The sequence below is a fragment of the Salvelinus fontinalis genome, chromosome 30 (genome assembly GCF_029448725.1).
Source record: "Salvelinus fontinalis isolate EN_2023a chromosome 30, ASM2944872v1, whole genome shotgun sequence".
Classification (NCBI taxonomy): Eukaryota; Metazoa; Chordata; class Actinopteri; order Salmoniformes; family Salmonidae; genus Salvelinus; species Salvelinus fontinalis.
The window spans coordinates 13,481,368-13,499,865 of NC_074694.1; the positions used below are offsets into that span (position 1 = coordinate 13,481,368).

The 18,498-nt window shown below is 44.2% G+C and overlaps 1 protein-coding gene and 1 pseudogene across 1 annotated transcript; one reads left to right on the forward strand and one right to left on the reverse strand.

Annotated features, from left to right (window-relative positions):
- Positions 1 to 222: 222 nt before the first annotated feature.
- Positions 223 to 8,125, reverse strand: LOC129828658 (ADP-ribosylation factor-like protein 3). The gene is made up of 6 exons (XM_055889764.1): positions 8,037 to 8,125; positions 7,370 to 7,513; positions 7,157 to 7,273; positions 4,146 to 4,196; positions 3,860 to 4,045; positions 223 to 3,773 (listed from the first exon to the last, which is right to left on the reverse strand). The coding sequence occupies exons 1-6, from the start codon at positions 8,037 to 8,039 to the stop codon at positions 3,726 to 3,728; spliced, it is 549 nt and encodes a 182-aa protein (XP_055745739.1). The 5' UTR covers positions 8,040 to 8,125; the 3' UTR covers positions 223 to 3,725.
- Positions 8,124 to 18,150, forward strand: LOC129828659 (sideroflexin-2-like; annotated as a pseudogene).
- Positions 18,151 to 18,498: the final 348 nt, after the last annotated feature.

Consider the following 18,498-nt stretch of genomic DNA (forward strand, 5'->3'; position numbering starts at 1 on the left):
ACCTAGCTCTGGTCCAGGGTGTTGTTACGGCTTGCTAACACTGAGCTCAGTTTTAGCAAGCCCCACTTAATGCCCTGGACCAGAGCTAGTTGATGGCGATGGGTTTGGATGGTGAGGTGATTTGTAGATCAGATCATCTGCAGCGAGGAGCTCAGGCTGTCCCCGGCCAACAAGCAGTATCACATGAGTCTGATGTGCGGAAGTAGAGGCAGTCAAAAGGACTGGTTTTCAAACATTTATTTAATTAAGGCATGGTTTCACAAGTTCACCTTTTCAGGGTGGCCTCTGGCCCGGTAACATTCACAACCATGCAATTTAAAACATACCAAAAACACAAAGGAAGCAAAAAGCCCAGGAGGTGGTATAGCCCAGTAGACAGGTGTCCATTTCCTTTCCCACATCTTCACTCACAAGACTCCATGACCCCCAAGACTGTATTACCAATAAACAATGAGAGTGTATGGTTTGATTTATCGTAACACACTTTAAAGTGATGCACATTCTTATGTATTCACCTTCTGTGCAACACCCACCTCTTTCCTATCTGTTGGTGGGATATGAAATCTGTTTCCTGTTTCATCTGTCATCGTAGTAACTCAGCCATGATGAGTTGAAGAGAAAGGGGCCAGTGTGAAGCTTGGTGGTTAGGGACTTGACTGGTTGGTTTCTCTGCCTCTCAAACACACACAGCTGTAGAACAGCTGTCTGATTCACAAGGAGAAAAAGGCAGCAGTCCTGTCGCCTCAAAGATAGGCATCACACTCCCCCGTCTGGCTCCTCACGTCGCCCACACACCACTTCTATGCACAGATAAAACAACCACAGAACTTTGTGTTCTCTCATTCAGAGCTTTCAAATAGACTTGTGTAGAAGATAACAGGCCTTAAAGAGATTTAGCCCCGCCTCTGGGCCCAAATGGCACTCTATTCCCTTTGTAGTGCACAACTTTTGACCAGGACCCATAGGGTTGGACATCGGGTGCCATTTGGGACGGAGCCTCTCTCTGTGCCCAGAGATTTAAAGACCACAACACGTTGATTAACGTCTCGAAGCAAACAATAAAGATCTCATTTATCAGACACTTTGACGGAAAGTCACATACAGTTAGCAGCATATGTAATCACACAGTGCCTGGGGCCCATGTAGGAATCGAGAGGAGAGGCGAGAGAAAGAAGAGTTTCACAATGAGTCTTTGTAAGAGCAGAGACATTTTATAGTCCCACAGCCACAGGCCCTCAGAATGCATTTCTCGCTCACACACAGCTGGACGTCAGTGTTTTATGGCCAGTGCTCTCTCCCCTGTAGCAGATGTGACACACCCACAACTATGTGCAGCAGGCCTAAACCAACCAAAAAACAGCTATGGTCTGACTTTAGTACTTAGGCCTGTAGGAGTCATGTGGTAGAGTGGATAGGCTAACTGTAAAGGCTGCACGCCACGACACACAGAGAGAGCAGGCCCATTCAGGGGCCCGACCAGCTGGGCCCTGTAAATGTCAAAATCAGCTGACCCCACCTGCCGTGTGTGTGGCACTAGTGTTTTGGAGAGGCCTCTGGTGTGGGGTCTCCAGGGACTGGCAATGACATGGGTCTGGGCAGGTGGCGGTGTTGTCTGGGGTAAAGTGGTGGAGTCCTCCACAGGATCTCACACAACTGTGTGTTTTGGCTGGGGCCTCTTTATACTACCACTCTACAGCCAGGACAGAAAACAATGCTCTCTTTTTTCCCCCCTCACATTTTATTCACGTACCTTCAATCCTTGGACAGATCACATTCAAAAAGAAAAAGCCTTTTGTGTAAATGCCCTCTAAAACCAAAGACAATGCATCACACCGAAAAATACATTGCCATACACCCGGTTAAAATCAATCAACACCTATGACATATGCAGATATGCTAGATTACATAGTACAGGTCTAATACGCACTCTACTATTTGCACATAACATATGAATAGGGGTTATATACAATTATAGACTGGGTGGTTTGAGCCCTGAATGCTGGCAGCCATGGCAAAACATTTATTTTTACTGCTCTAATTACGCTGGTAACCAGTTTATAATAGCAGTAAGTCACCTCGGGGGTTTGTGATATATGACCAATATACCATGGCTACGGGCTGTGTCCAGGCACTCTGCAATGCGTCGTGCAGAGGAACAGCCCTAAGCAGTGGTATATTGTCCATATACCACACCCCTTCGTGCCCTAGTGCCTAATTTATCATCAAAAAATGTGTATTTTTTCCCATTTGATTGAATAGGCTTTGTCCGAAATGGCACACTATTCGCTTTGTAGAGCTCTACTCAAATGGGCTGCGGCCAAAACTAGTTCATTATTCAGGTACCAGGGTGCCATTTCAGATTAGCCCTAAAGTGTATTTATTTGTCTTGTTATATATATATATTTTTTTTTACATATTAACACGCATAACCGTTTTCACAGGGGAGTAAAGCACAGTATTCAATGTTTCCCTGTCATCCTAGTAACCACACACTGTTTCTGTCGTTTGCGAGCATCTCACAGTACGCTATTACCCTCTACTTCACCATAAATAAAGAATTACAAAAATATACCTCACTTCAAACAGAACTGCAGCAAGAAAGGAGCTTGTCATGGAATTAAAAACAACTGAACGAAGGAGAATATGAGGGAGAGAGTGATGAGAGTCTGGATAACAGTCTCTTTGGCTATCAATCCACTCCTGGCATGCTTTGCAATATGACACAGAGTACAAGGAGTGGAATGTAAGCTAAAGAGACTGGCACCCAAGCTAGGAGAGAGAAGAGAGAGCTGGGTCTCCAGGACAACCTGTAAAGAGTGAGTGAATAGGCTGATATTGTGGTGAAGGACAGTATAAAGATCTGGCATGTCTTGGAGGAGTGGAGGTGGGATGGTTAGGCTGGGGTGGAGTGTCTTGAAGGAGAGGAGGTGGGATGGTTAGGCTGGGGTGGAATGTCTTGAAGGAGTGGAGGTGGGATGGGTAGGCTGGGGTGGAGTGGAGTGTCTTGAAGGAGTGGAGGTGGGATGGTTAGGCTGGGGTGGAGTGTCTTGAAGGAGTGGAGGTGGGATGGTTAGGCTGGGGTGGAGTGTCTTGAAGGAGTGGAGGTGGGATGGTTAGGCTGGGGTGGAATGTCTTGAAGGGGTGGAGGTGGGATGGTTAGGCTGGGGTGGAGTGTCTTGAAGGAGTGGAGGTGGGATGGTTAGGCTGGAATGTCTTGACAGGGTGGAGGTGGGATGGTTAGGCTGGGGAGGGATGTCTTGAAGGAGTGGAGGTGGGATGGTTAGGCTGGGGTGGGATGTCTTGAAGGAGTGGAGGTGGGATGGTTAGGCTGGGGTGGGATGTCTTGAAGGAGTGGAGGTGGGATGGTTAGGCTGGAATGTCTTGACAGGGTGGAGGTGGGATGGTTAGGCTGGGGAGGGATGTCTTGAAGGAGTGGAGGTGGGATGGTTAGGCTGGAATGTCTTGACAGGGTGGAGGTGGGATGGTTAGGCTGGGGAGGGGGGTCTCTGGTCTCCTGGGATGAGTTCCCTTTGTACCCCCACTCCATTTTGAAGAGCAACATGGAAGTTGTAGTTCTAGCGAGAGTTGTAGTTTAGTAAACAATGTGTAGAGGCCAGCCAGGCGGTTAAAAACTCTCTTCAAGTCCATGTTGATTTAGTGTGTACATTCACAGGTACACCCCGTCCTCCCCAAGGCTCAGGGGTGTGTGAAAACGGACATCTGTGCTACTTCTTCTTAGCATTGACACTCTTGCAGAGCCAGTTCATTCCGTCCTGAAAACAGATGGGAGGAAAATTACATAACAATTAACTTCCTGAATTGAAAACACAAATTGCCCCTAAACCCTGTTGCATCTCACCTGTACCCCCTCCCCGGTGAGGGCAGAGCAGGACTGGATCTGCCAGACGCGGTCCCGGATGGTGTGCAGGTTAAGTCCCTCAGCGATCTCAGAGGCTGGGGCTGCCGTCAGCAGGTCCTGCTTGTTGGCAAATATCAGCACTGGAACCCCACTCAGCTTCTCCTCATCCAACAGCTCAGCCAACTCCTAGAACACACAAGTCAGCATGGGATCCCAATATAAACCTGTGTGTATGTAGAATATGCACATTACACAGCACACAAACATCACTTGAGACAAGACTCACCTGCCCCGTCTCCTCAAATCTCTTTCTGTCTGCACTGTCGATGACGTAAATCTGAAACGCAGTAATGTTTCCATTCAAAAGTATTAGTAGCACACTTCTGATGGTGTGTAAGTGTGTGTGTGTGTGTACATACAGTACCAGTCAAAAGTTTGGACACACCAACTCCTTCAAGGGTTTCTTTATTTGTACTATTTTCCATAATATAGAATAATAGTGAAGACATCAAAACTATGAAATAACACATATGGAATCATGTAGTAACCAAAAAAAGTGTTAAACAAATCTAAATATATTTTAGATTATTCAAAGTAGCCACCCTTTGCCTTGATAACAGCTTTGCACACTAGGCATTCTCTCAACCAGCTTCATGAGGTAGTCACCTGGAATGCATTTCAATAAAAGGTGTGCCTTATTAAAAGTTCATTTTTTGGAAATCGCTTTCCTTCTTAATGCATTCGAGCCAATCAGTTGTTTTGAGACAAGGTAGGGGTGGTATACAGAAAATAGCTCTATTTGGTAAAAGACCACATCCAAATTATGTGAAGAACAGGTCTAATAAGCAAAGAAAACAACAGTCCATCATTACTTGAAGACATAAAGGTCAGTCAATCCGGAAAATTGCAAGAACTTTGAAAGTTTCTTCGAGTGCAGTTGCAAAAACCATCAAGCGCTATGATGAAACTGGATCTCATGCTGCAGAGGATACGTTCATTAGAGTTACCAGCCTCAGAAATTGCAGCCCAAATAAATGCTTCACAGAGTTCAAGTAACAGACACATCTCAACATCAACTGTTCAGAGGAGACTGCGTGAATCAGTCCTTCATGGTCGAATTGCTGCAAAGAAACCACTATTGAAGGACACCAATAAGAAGAAACTTGCTTGGGCCAAGAAACACGAGCAATGGACATGAGATGGGTGGAAATATGTCCTTTGGTCTGATGAGTCCAAATTTGAGATTGTTGGTTCCAACAACTGCTGTCTTTGTGAGACGCAGAGTAGGTGAACGGATGATCTCTGCATGTGGTTCCCACCGTGAAGCATGGAGGAGGAGGTTTGATGGTGTTTTGCTGGTAACACTACCAGTGAGCTATTTATTATTCAAGGCAGACTTAACCAGCATGACTACCACAGCATTCTGCAGTGATATGCCATGTGTTATTTCATAGTTTTGATGTCTTCACTATTATTCTACAATGAAGAAAATAGTAAAAATAAAGAAAAACCCTTGAATGAGTAGGTGTGACTGGTACTATATATATATATATATATATATATATAAATATATATATATATAAATAAATATATATAAATATATATAAATAAATATATATATATATACATACACACACACAGTTGAAGTTTACAAACACCTTAGCCAAATACATTTAAACTCCTTTTTTCACAATTCCTGACATTTAATCCTTGTACAAATTCCCTGTCTTAGGTCAGTTAGGATCACCACTTTATTTTAAGAATGTGAAATGTCAGAATAATAGTATAGAGAATGATTTATTTGAGCTTGTATTTATTTCATCACATTCCCAGTGGGTCAGAAGTTAACACACACTGTATTAGTATTCGGTAGCATTGCCTTTAAATTGTTTAACTTGGGTCAAATGTTTTGGGTAGCCTTCCACAATCTTCCCACAATAAGTTGGGTGAATTTTGTCCCATTCCTCCTGACAGAGCTGATGTAACTGAGTCAGGTTTGTAGTCCTCCTTGCTCGCACACGCTTTTTCAGTTCTGCCCACAAATTTTCTATGGGATTGAGGTCAGGGCTTTGTGATGGCCACTCCAATACCTTGACTTTGTTGTCCTTAAGCCATTTTGCCACAAATTTGGAAGTATGCTTGGGGTCATTGTCCATTTGGAAGACCCATTTGTGACCAAGTTTTAACTTCCTGACTGATGTCTTGAGATGTTGCTTCAATATATCCACATAATTTTCCTTCTCATGATGCCATCTATTTTGTGAAGTGCACCAGTCTCTCCTGCAGCTAAGCACCACCACAACATGATGCTGCCACTCCCGTGCTTCACGGTTGGGATGGTGTTCTTCGGCTAGCAAGCATCCCCCTTTTTCCTCCAAACATAACGATGGTCATTATGGCCAAACAGTTCTATTTTTGTTTGACCAGAGGATATTTCTCCAAAAAGTACAATCTTTGTCCCCGTGTGCAGTGGCTTTTTTTAATGGTGGTTTTGGAGCAGTGGCTTCTTCCTTGCCGAGCGGCCTTTCAGGTTATGTTGATATAGGACTTGTTTTACTGTGGATATAGATAATTTTGTCCCCGTTTCCTCCACGATCTTCACAAGGTCCTTTGCTGTTGTTCTGGGATTGATTTGCACTTTTCGCACCAAAGTACGTTCATCTCTAGGAGACAGAACGTGTCTCCTTCCTGAGCGGTATGACAATTGCATGGTCCCATGGTGTTTATACTTGCGGACTATTGTTTGTACAGATGAACGTGGTACCTTCAGGCGTTTGAAAATTGCTTCCAAAGATGAACCAGACTTTCTGAGGTCTCAGCTGATTTCCCCATGATTTCAAGCAAAGAGGCACTGAGTTTGAAGGTAGGCTTTGAAATACATTCACAGGTACACCTCCAATTGACTCAAATGATGTCAATTAGTATATCAGAAGCTTCTAAAGCCATGACATCATTTTCTGGAATTTTCCGAGCTGTTTAAAGGCACAGTCAACATAGTGTATGTAAACTTCTGACCCACTGGAATTGTGATACAGTGAATTATAAGTGAAATAATCTGTCTGTAAACAATTGTTGGAAAAATTACTTGTGTCATGCACAAAGTAGATGTCCTAACCGACTTGCCAAAACTATAGTTTGTTAACAAGAAATTTGTGGAGTGGTTGAAAAATGAGTTTTAATGACTCCAACCTAAGTGTATGTAAACTTCTGACTTCAACAATATATATATATATATATATATATATATATATAAATAAGTCGTACCCCCATGAAGGAAGCTATGGTTAAGCCACTCACCAGCACATCAGTGTTCTCGAAGTAGTTTCTCCAGTAGGGTCTGATCTTCCTCTGTCCCCCGATGTCCCACACATTCAACTTAAAACCCTGAGACTGAACACTCTTTATGTTGAAGCCCTGGAGAGAGAGAGGGTTTATAAGTGATAGTCTAGCACAAATAACACCCCCCAAACCCCGAGTGATGTGCGTATGTGTTCCCCAGTAGTACTGTACCTGTGTGGGGGTGATGTGACTGATGTCCTCGGAAGCCAGTTGTTTCAGCAGAGTGGTCTTTCCCCCGTTGTCCAAACCCAGCAACAAGATCCGAACCTCCTGATCTGGTGTGCTCTTTAGCTTCCGAAGGATTGACAGCAAACCCTGCAACATATCAAAACCCGATACGTTATCCCGACTCGTGACATGAGCAATGGGGCAGCAACAGGAGCATAGCTGCTTTCTAAATCAGCTAACTACAGTAACTAGCTATCTGGCTACTCGCATCCCTCCACAACAATTGCCTGCGACTCGAGCCTCAAGGATGCGCAGAGAGGACACAAAAAAAGAAGATGATTCTCGAACTAATTATTCTCTCCCTCTCTAGGAATTCACGGTGGTTACAAATAGGGAAAGCGTTCTGAAGCGACTGAGCTAGCTAACTAATTATGTAGCTAGCAACAGTTTCAAAGGGTTTAGCTATGCTACGCTGCTAATCTCATGATAAACCAACAGAGCAACAAGACCGCTGCAGTCAGTTTTTCCCAAAAAATCTAAATGTTTCACCAATTTATGAATGTCTTAAAAGGTACAGTGGCAACATTTTGAACAATCATATTGTTAATTATGCTTTTATTTGATTCGATCTACAATATAATAGCTATTTATCGCAATAAATTCAACTCACCATCTTGTTGCTTTATCTCCCCAATACGCTACCGATGTTACTAGGGCCCCTAGTAGGGGGTGATGACGTTGTACACAAGTTCACGCGAGAGCACAACAAGTGTGGGCGTAAACTAGGGCACGCCACTTAGCATTATAATTAGCTACTTTAGCTATTAACAAAAGCTCTGTCAACTAACAATTCCCAACGTAAATTGGTCCCACGATTGAAATACATTGTGTACTAGTGGAGGCATAAATAACAACAAGCTATCTTATTTATTTCTCATTGTGTCGTTTTAGCTGGATATAAATTAGGTACGTTAGCTAGCTAACAAGCATTGTTGTCATGTTCTTATTTGCAATGTATTTTGTGTTTGATTTAGAAAGAGAAAAGTCAAGATCTTTTGCGTGCATATTTTAAAGGATGAGATGACTGAAAGTTCATATAATAATGTATTCCTTAAGTTATTTTTCTAGAGAGATTGAGCTGCCCCGGTCTGCAGAGGAGGCGGTGCCAGTGCCAAGTGCACCCTCCCCTACTACGCAAACAACTACAATCCCCAGTTGAAACAATTAGCAATAGCAAGTTGTAACATTTTTGCAGTTCAGCTCTGAAAGGTAACGTATGTGTAAAGTTGTTTTGTTTGCATGTATTGATACAGTTACAGTACGATTGTTTCGCTCTATGTTTTGCACCGTTTCGTATTTCTGGACGTGCTTGTTGGACACAGCTGCTATTGTCCATGCTTTGCAAAATGCGGCTAATTTGACAGGCAAGTTGTATCGGGCTGTTGAATGACAGCTTTACGGTGATTCCAAGAATGTCCCCACAATATGTGATGGTCCAATTCATATGTGAGTGCAGCTGTTCTAGACATGAAATCGCAGATGCACTTGGCAAAGGATCGATGTCAACAATTATTCTCGACTGTCTTGTAAGATTGCATCGCATGTAAGTTAGCTAGGTACTTGTTTCCTGCTTCAGTTTAAGTTAATTGCCTTTTTATGGTAGTTTCTCTATCTCTCATGGTTGAACTGTTAGGACCCATTAGTAACCAGTACCTTAATGTCCTAGTCTGCTTTCCCTCATGTGCTACAGTTCTGCAGAACAGGTTTCACACCCTGTGTTTTTAGATCAGTGCAGATGAAGGAAGAGACAAGGAAAGGGGTTTTTGAGATGCAGAGGTAGATGATTGACATCCAGTCTAACTAGACTGCCCTGTGGAAAATGAATACCTGTGGTTGATCATAGCCTTGCCTCAGACAAGTCCCAACCTCATCACATCACAAGGCTTCTCTTCAACTCTCTCACCCCCTCTTATTCATTAACATCTTCCTCCCTGCACCTTTCTCTCCCTCTGCCCTTACTCTCTAATTCTCTTCACACCACCAATACCAAACATTTGCTAATTAATTAATTAATTGTTCATATATTTATTTGTTTGTTCATATGTTGCTGTACTGAGATGCTAGATGCTATTCTGCTCAGTCAGTGTGCAGCTGCAGCAGAGAGAGTACACACCATGACCCTGCTGTTCAAACAAACAGCTCTGGTTCCAGCCTGCTTCTAGCTTTCCCAGGGCCTGTGTGCATCTCAAAAGTCTTGACTGTGTGTGTGTAAGTAAAGAAATAAAACAACAGTAAAAATACATTTTAAAATAAGAGTAGCAAGGCTATATACAGACACCGGTTAGTCAGGCTTATTGAGGTAGTATGTACATGTAGGTATGGTTAAAGTGACTATGCATATATGATGAACAGAGAGTAGCAGTAGCGTAAAAGAGGAGTTGACGGGAGGTGGGACACAATTCAGATAGCCCAGTTAGCCAATGTGCGGGAGCACTGGTTGGTCGGGCCAATTGAGGTAGTATGTACACATATGTATGGTTAAAGTGACTATGCATATAAGATAAACAGAGAGTAGCAGCAGCGTAAAAGAGGGGTTGGGGGGGGGCACACAATGTAAATAGTCCAGGTAACCATTGGTTACCTGTTCAGAAGTCTTATGGCTTGGGGGTAAAAACTATTGAAGCCTTTTTGTCCTAGACTTGGCACTCTGGTACCGCTTGCCATGCGGTAGTAGAGAGAACAGTCTATGACTGGGGTGGCTGCTGTCTTTGAGAATTTTTAGGTCCTTCCTCTGACACCGCCTGGTGTAGAGCTCCTGGATGGCAGGCAGCTTAGCCCCAGTGATGTACTGGGCCATACGCACTACCTTCTGTAGTGCCTTGCGGTCAGAGGCTGAGCAATTGCCGTACCAGGCAGTGATGCAACCAGTCAGGATCCTCTCGATGTTGCAGCTGTAGAACCTTTTGAGGATCTCTTGACCCATGCCAAATCTTTTTAGTTTCCTGAGGGGGAAAGGCTTTGTCGTGCCCTCTTCATGACTGTCTTGCGGTGTTTGGACCATTCTAGTTTGTTGTTGATGTGGACACCAAGGAATTTGAAGCTCTCAACCTGCTCCACTGCAGCCCCATTGATGAGAATGGGGGCGTGCTCGGTGCTCCTTTTCCTGTAGTCCACAATCATCTCCTTAGTCTTGGTTACGTTGAGGGATAGGTTGTTATTCTGGCACCACCCGGCCAGGTCTCTGACCTCCTCTCTATAGGCTGTCTCGTCGTTGTCGGTGATCAGGCCTACCACTGTTGTGTCGTCTGTAAACTTACTGATGGGGTTGGACTCGTTCCTGGCCATGCAGTCGTGGGTGAACAGGGAGTACAGGAGGGAACTGAGCATGCACCCCTGGGGAGCTCCAGTGTTGAGGATCAGTGTGGCAGATGTGTCGTTATCTACCCTCACCACTTGGGGGGGGAGGCGTCAGGAAGTCCAGGATCCAGTTGCAGAGGAAGGTGTTTAGTCCCAGGTTCCTTAGCTTAGTGATGAGCTTTGAGGGTACTATGGTATTTGAACTCTGAGCTGTAGTCAATGAATAGCATTCTCACATAGGTGTTCATTTTGTCCAGGTGGGAAAAGGCAGTGTGGAGTGCAATAGAGATTGCATCATCTGTGGATCTATTTGGGCGGTATGCAAATTGGAGTTAGTCTAGGGTTTCTGGGATAATGGTGTTGATGTGAGCCATTACCAACCTTTCAAAGCACTTCATGGCTACAGACGTGAGTGATACGGGTCTGTAGTCATTTATACAGGTTGCCTTTGTGTTCTTGGGCACAGGGACTATGGCGGTCTGCTTGAAGCTTGTTGGTATTACAGACTCAATCAGGGACATGTTGAAAATGTCAGTGAAGACACCTGCCAGTTGGTCAGCACATGCCCGGAGCACACGTCCTGGTAATCCGTCTGGCCCCGCAGCCTTGTGTATGTTGACCTGTTTAAAGGTCTTACTCACGTCGGCTACGGAGAGCGTGATCACGCTCTCCTCCCAGGTCTGCCCCAGGGTTGGGTTCAAAGGTTATGGCTAACTGGTCAGAGCGGGTTTGATTGGTTAGAAAGTAGGTTACCCACTGAACCCTGGGAGGGGAGATTTGTTTTTACAAAGGAAAATGTGAATGATATGATACTGTAATAACATATGTTGTCTCAAGATTAGACCTATGCTTTATTAGGTCTACTAAAGTGGGCAATTCTCACAACTGAAAACAGGAAAAAGAATCAACATGTCTTTCTGTTCTTGCAGGGGCAGGCCGGAGGGGCTGATTGGACCACGTTGATGTTGGTACAGGACCAAGGAGCTAAACGGTGACTGCAGACTCAACTCAGTTTGGGATGGCCGAGGTGGTTTGGAGACCTTGTTTGTGACTTTAGACCTAGGTGGTGAGGCGGAGGGTTACGATGGCTGTGAGCAGGTTTGACATAGATGCGCCGCGGTGGGATCAGTCCACGTTTAGTGGCAGACTGAAGCACTTTGTCAACATCACAGACTGGAGGACAGCACTACTGCCAGACTCACGACTGGACGAGTCTAAAGCACTGGTGGAGAGCTGCAGGTAACGCACACACACCACTGTGAAGTACACGCACACACAGATACCTCGAGGTTAGAGCAGTGGGCCAGTAACCGTAAGGTCGCTGGTTCGAATTCCTTGAGCAAGGCCCTATTTGCTCCTGGGACGCTGGTAAAATAGTGGACCCTGGCTCTGACTCCAGCTCTCTGCATGCGTCTCTGAGTTGGGATATGCTAGAAACACATTTCAAATACACACTTGAACACTAAATGCTGTTTGGCTGACAGCCGTGGTATATCAGCATTCCACCCTGCATACCACTTCAGTCATGCCTCTGAAACTAAGCAGGGTTGGTCCTGGTCAGTCCCTGGATGGGAGACCAGATGCTGCTGGAAGTGGTGTTGGAGGGCCAGTAGGAGGCACTCTTTCATCTCGTCTAAAAAATATCCCATTGCCCCAGGGCAGTGATTGGGGAAATTGCCCTGTGTAGGGTGCCGTCTTTCGGATGGGACGTTAAACGGGTGTCCTGACTCTCTGAGGTCATTAAAGATCCCATGGCACTTATCGTAAGAGTAGGGGTGTTAACCCCGGTGTCCTGGCTACATTCCCAATCTGGCCCTCAACCCATCACGGTCACCTAATAATCCCCAGTTTACGATTGGCTCATTCATCCCCCTCTCCCCTGTAACTATTCCCCCGGTCGTTGCTGTAAATGAGAACGTGTTCTCAGTCAACTTACCTGGTAAAATAACGGATAAATAAAATAAACGAAAAAATCAGACTGTGTACCACGGGTATGACAAAACATGTATTTTTACTGCTCTAATCACGTTGGTAACCAGTTTATAATAGCAATAAAGCACCTCGGGGGTTTGTGGTATATTTATTTCTAGTTATTTATTTGTATCTTTATTTAACTAGGCAAGTCAGTTAATAACAAATTCTTATTTTCAATGACGGCCTAGGAACAGTGGGTTAACTGCCTTGTTCAGGGGCAGAACGACAGATTTTGTACCTTGTCAGCTCGGGGATTCGATCTTGCAACCTTTCGGTAACTAGTCCAACGCTCTAACCTGGGTGGATATAACCTGGGTAGATATATGGCCATATAACACGGCTAAGGGCTGTATCCAGGCACTCTGCATTGTGTCGTGCTTAAGAACAGCACTTAGCCGTAGTATATTGGCCGTATACCACACCGCCTTGTACCTTATTGCTTAATTATACCACTATGAAGTAGTAATTTCTCTGCAATGTTATATCTACAGTGGTTGTTCCTCATGATGAGAACCTGGTTTATGTGTGGTTCTCCTGTTCTAGAGCATCTTCCCTTCCCCCTGGCACCACAGAGGAACAGCTGTATTACGCCAAGAAGCTCTATGACTCCGCCTTTCACCCAGACACCGGCGATCGCATGAACCTGATTGGTCGAATGTCCTTCCAAGTGCCCGGGGGGATGGCCATAACAGGCGGTATGCTACAGTTCTACGGGTACACACACACACACACACACACACACACACACACACACACACACACACACACACACACACACACACACACACACACACACTTATATATATATTTCTGACAGAATTATCGATCTATAGATGAACCAAAGATAGGTGAGTTTGGTGCAATGACTTCTAGTCATGTATTTCAAACCTTTCTCTCTCTCGGACAGTCCCTACTGTAGTGTTCTGGCAGTGAGTGAATAAGTCGTTCAACGTTCCAGTCAACTACACCAACGGAAACGCTGCTTCCCCATCACCTCCAAGTAAGGCCATGCAGACCACACACAGCTACGCTGAATGTAATGCACATGGAGAATATCAAGCGCTATTTAAATGTCTTACACTCTATCTCTGCTCTCCCTCCTCAGTCAGATAGGAGTAGCCTATTTAACTGCAACTAGCACTTCTCTAGCTACTGCTGTGGGACTCAACCTCTATACAAAGGTACAGTTGGATGCACAGACACACACACACACTGGTTTGATTGATTACATGTTCCACTTCCCCTTCCTGTCTTGTCTCTGCCCCTTCCTGTAGAAAGCTCCTCCCCTGGTGGCGCCCTGGGTTCCATTTGTGTCAGCTAACTGTCAATATCCCAATGAGGCAACAGTGAGTTCATCTGTGCTCCTAGTGTATTAGCATCCCCATGAGGACACAACAGTGAGTTGTTGACCATCTCCTTCTCTCCTCTCAGAGAGCTCCTGAATGGCATCGCTGTAACAGATGAGAATGGAAACAAACTGGGTCATTCCAAGGTAATGTTTGAATAATTAAATATTCTACTAAATATCGTATTTCTGACTGTTATACAAGAGCAGAAAAATTAACATTTTCCTCTTACACTCGACAGAAAGCAGCTGTGGAGGGCATCACCCAGGTGGTAATTTCCCGGGTTACCATGGCAGCACCGGGCATGAGTACGTGTCAAAGGTTTAAGAGGGAGGGCTGTAGAATTGGAGATCATTCCTCGCTCCATAGACAATGGAAAGTGGAGCGTGATCCTGTTACTCCCTACAATGAGTCATTCCTCTCCTTATTTTTCCACCTGCCCTCCTTTATCTACTTTCTCTTCTCCTGTGCCCCCTCTCTTCTCCTAGTCATTCTCCCCATCATCATGCAGAGACTGGAGGATAACAGGTTTATGCAGGTGGGCCTTTAATCAAAACACCAAATTCTGCTACTAGACATGCATAGGCTAACTAGCTACAATGTTATTGAATAAACATTGAGTTACAGTTCTGTTGACTACATATCCAGTTACGTTGTTCTTGACTAAGTGTGCTTAGAGTGCAGATTGAGGTGCTGTTTGGTGAGCTAACCAGTTAACCAGCCCTGTCTTTCTGTTAACAGAGGATCACCTTCGTCCACGGACCTTTACAAGTGATAGTGGTGGTAGCGTTGTAAGTAGGACTGTTTAGGAGGTTTCACCATGAAGATTGTTGTTTGGTACTACATTTCTCAGGGTGTGCCAAATGGCACCCTATTCCCTATATAGTGCACTACTTTTAACTAGAGCCCTATGGGGCCCTAGCCAAAAGTAGTGCACCATGTAGTAGGGAATAGGTTACCATTTGGGACGCAAACATACTTGTCTCTGTCTTAGTGGGCACACAGTCACCTAACCCTCCATGTCTGTTTTGCAGCCTGGTCTTCATGGTGCCGGTAGCCTGCTCCCTGTTCTCTCAGCAATGGTAAGTAGCTTGTCGACTGGGCAGCGTTTATTAGGGCCCCTCCATGATGTAGTAGCTGTTTTAGCATCTCATCTTTACGATCAGCAAAGGCATGTTGTAGGTGTTGTGGAAATTCTTACACAGGGACACTCGAAGTCAATCTTAAATGAATCATTGTTTATTGTCAACGCGCTGGAGGGGTTCCAACAAACTTGATGGACCATAATGAACGTCTGGCAGAAGCTCTAACGGGGCAGTCCCCTTAGTTCTCTTACATACTGCAGGGCAAGTCATATTTACATGATTTAGCTTATTCTTAATTAATTAATCATTAACGTTTGCTTCATTCATGTGACTGACCAATACCTCACGAGGCTTCTTCTCTCTAAGCTGAGACCTTGAAACTGAAATATCTTTCGTTCTCAAAACAAGGTCTGGGTGTACTGCTAAATTGCAGATATTGATAAGTGAGGATTTGTTCAGTCAGTCACTTGCATGAACACAGAAATTAGTTATTAGAAAAGCACAAGTATAACATTTCCATCACATAGGATAGTGCTCAAGATCACACCTACAGTAACATATTAGACTTGGTTTGGATCTCACTCTGTCTTCCTCTCACTTTCTTTCAGCTCCATGGGCAGTGTACAATACGTCTACTTCAACAAGGGCCTCTGAACACACACACACACACCTGCCTTCTTAATCATCAGCCAAACAGGGAGAGCATCTGAATTTTCTTTACAAAATGAGCCAATCAGCATCCTCGGCAATGTCCAATAGGAACGCTTGTAGGAGAAATATCTTTCTCCTGGTTTGTCTTTGTTTATTTTCAACAAATCTTTGTGACTGAAGTGGAGATGTTCTCCAGAAGACACTGGAAAAAGGTCAAATTTGAAGTACAGTGGCACATCCCATCCCTGCATTGAGGTGCGTTTTTGACCCATATCTCATGACGGGTCCACGTGTCTTAATGTAGCCATGACTGCATTCTGACCCCAGTGCAGCTCGGTTTAAACAAGTGTAACGGTAGGGTCAGTCTCTTCTTGCAATTAAAATAGTTAGTGTGTGTAATTAATAAATATATATATATTCTCTTTTTATACTTCTGTCCATAATGTTAATTTCATACAGTGTATGATCCAAGTGACGCTACTAACCATGTACACTTTGTGCTGTCTGAAAATCTTCAATCACACATTTCAGCCTCTTTAGAAAACTGTCTGGAAGGACAATGACCCTTTGGACATTGTGTGTGTCCCAAATATCATTTGTGTCTCAAATGGCACTCTATTTCCTACATAGTGTACATCTTTTGACCAGAGCCCATTGGGTGCCATTTCAGAAGCAGCCTGTGTTAGTTTAATTTTAGGTCAAGAGTCACTATGACCAACTGTGTGTGTACACATATCAGTATTGGGTGCAAATGAAGTGTAGTGTATTGCCCAAACAATGTGATGCCATATCAGGAATAGACGTTTACTAAAGCCATCATGCAAGGTGTTCTATAGAATGTTCTGTGGTTTTGCCCTAAGATCTATGCATCAGTGTTCTGAGTCTATGGTTCCACAGTTTAGTGTTCTAGAATGCTTGTGTTCACATACGCTGAAGTGAAGCGAGCCTAGCCAATGTACATTTGGCTGAGTGGTGAAGAAGTCATTGATGCCACCAGATTTCTATTGACAAGTATAATTTATTCTCATTGACTAAACTGTCTTGGTGCATTTTGTTTCAGAATTCTAGTTCCACCCTCTCTGTACTACAGTCAGTCAAGAACTGAAAGACTGGGATATACATGGGTATTATACACTGATTCTTCTCTAATGGAGTTAGCCTCTGCCAAGTCCTCAACAACCGGATGTTCCAGTTTTCAGGGGAAATGTAAAGAGAGCTTGTGACGCGACTTCCGTTTTTGGACGTTAACAAGGCGACACTCCACTTAACTCCTTAACATTTACTGTATTGGTTGCAGTGGAGAAGAGAACCTCTCCCGTCATGTTTTTTGTTCAAAACAACTGGGAACTCGTAAATCTCTGACATCCTGCTCGGAATTCCAAGTTGGAAATTCTGGCATCTTTCTACAGCTCCGACCTGAAGATCACCGACGTCATGATTTGACCACGGTTATTTCCGAGTTCCCAGTTGTTTCTAAAGCACCATACATCGGGGATCACTGGCGCGTTCGAAACAATTGGAAACTGGGGGGGAGGGGGAAACTAGGTAAAATCATGACTTCAGTGATCTTCAGGTCGGGAAGTCGGAGCTGTAGAAAGATGCCGGAGTTTCCGATCTTGAATTCCGAGTTGGATGACAGTTCAAAAATGATTTTTGCCAGTTGGAGCTAATTTTTTCCCCTAAATAATTCAGTTGTCCTGAACACTCAGAAGTCCGAATTCCCAGGTGTTTTTGGACGCAGCCCCAGTTTTAACGCTTCGAACACACCGACTGTGTCCTTGCATCACTGCTGCATAACATTTTGCGCAGCTAGGCAACTATACTGATGCAGGTACCTTTTGCAAATGGTCGCATGCGGTTGTACACATGGAGGAGAGAATCATTTTCGCAGTATCCTCAAAACCGTGTCTTTTTGACACAACTGCTGACAGCTACAGGGACATAAACGCAAAAAATGCTGCTTGGAGACAAGTGTCCACGATAGTAGGATTGCCAGGTCAGTTTAGTAGTGAGCTTGTGCTAGATGTGGCTAGTTAGCGGTAGCTAGCTAGCTAACCTAGCTTGCTAACCTAGCCAATGAGGTGTGTGTGAAAGAAATAGTCATACCACCTTCCTCAACGTTGGTCTCATTGTTGAAAGAGCCTACTCTGCCTCTTGACTATTTATTATTGCATTTCGCTCCAAAACTGCATTTTGGAGGGAAATTATATTATAGGCTCTCAGAATTAATTTGAGGATGTCATCGAATAAATAATATACTTGGCAAATAAATAAATAAAAAATGTAAAGAAATTATGCAATCAAACTGTTTTTTTATGTAATCCCACCTTTTTACTGTATATGTGCAAAAAAATAAAAATCTACATTCATATTTTGCTACTTTCTGTCAAGTCCACTCATACAATTTGATGCATACGTTCGATTTATCGAACGTATGCACCACACAGAACGCACTGCAACTGCCTCTGCAACGCAATGCTGCAAGGCAAATGCAGCGTTCCATTGGAAATGAATGTACCTCTGGTGTATCGAAACGCAATTTACAGTCGGCGTGTTCGAAGCGTAACGCTTCGAACACACCGGCTGCGTCATTGCATCACTGCTGCATAACATTTTGCGCAGCTAGGCAACTATACTGATGCATGTACCTTTTGCAAATGGTCGCATGCGGTTGGACACATGGAGGAGAGAATCATTTTCGCAGTATCCTCAAAACCGT

Coding starts and splice junctions, on each gene's coding strand:
- LOC129828658 (XM_055889764.1), bottom strand. Junction 7,274..7,369: donor GTCACATCACCCCCACACAG/GTACAGTACTAC, acceptor CTCTCTCTCCAG/GGCTTCAACATAAAGAGTGT. Junction 3,774..3,859: donor TCACCGGGGAGGGGGTACAG/GTGAGATGCAAC, acceptor ATCTGTTTTCAG/GACGGAATGAACTGGCTCTG.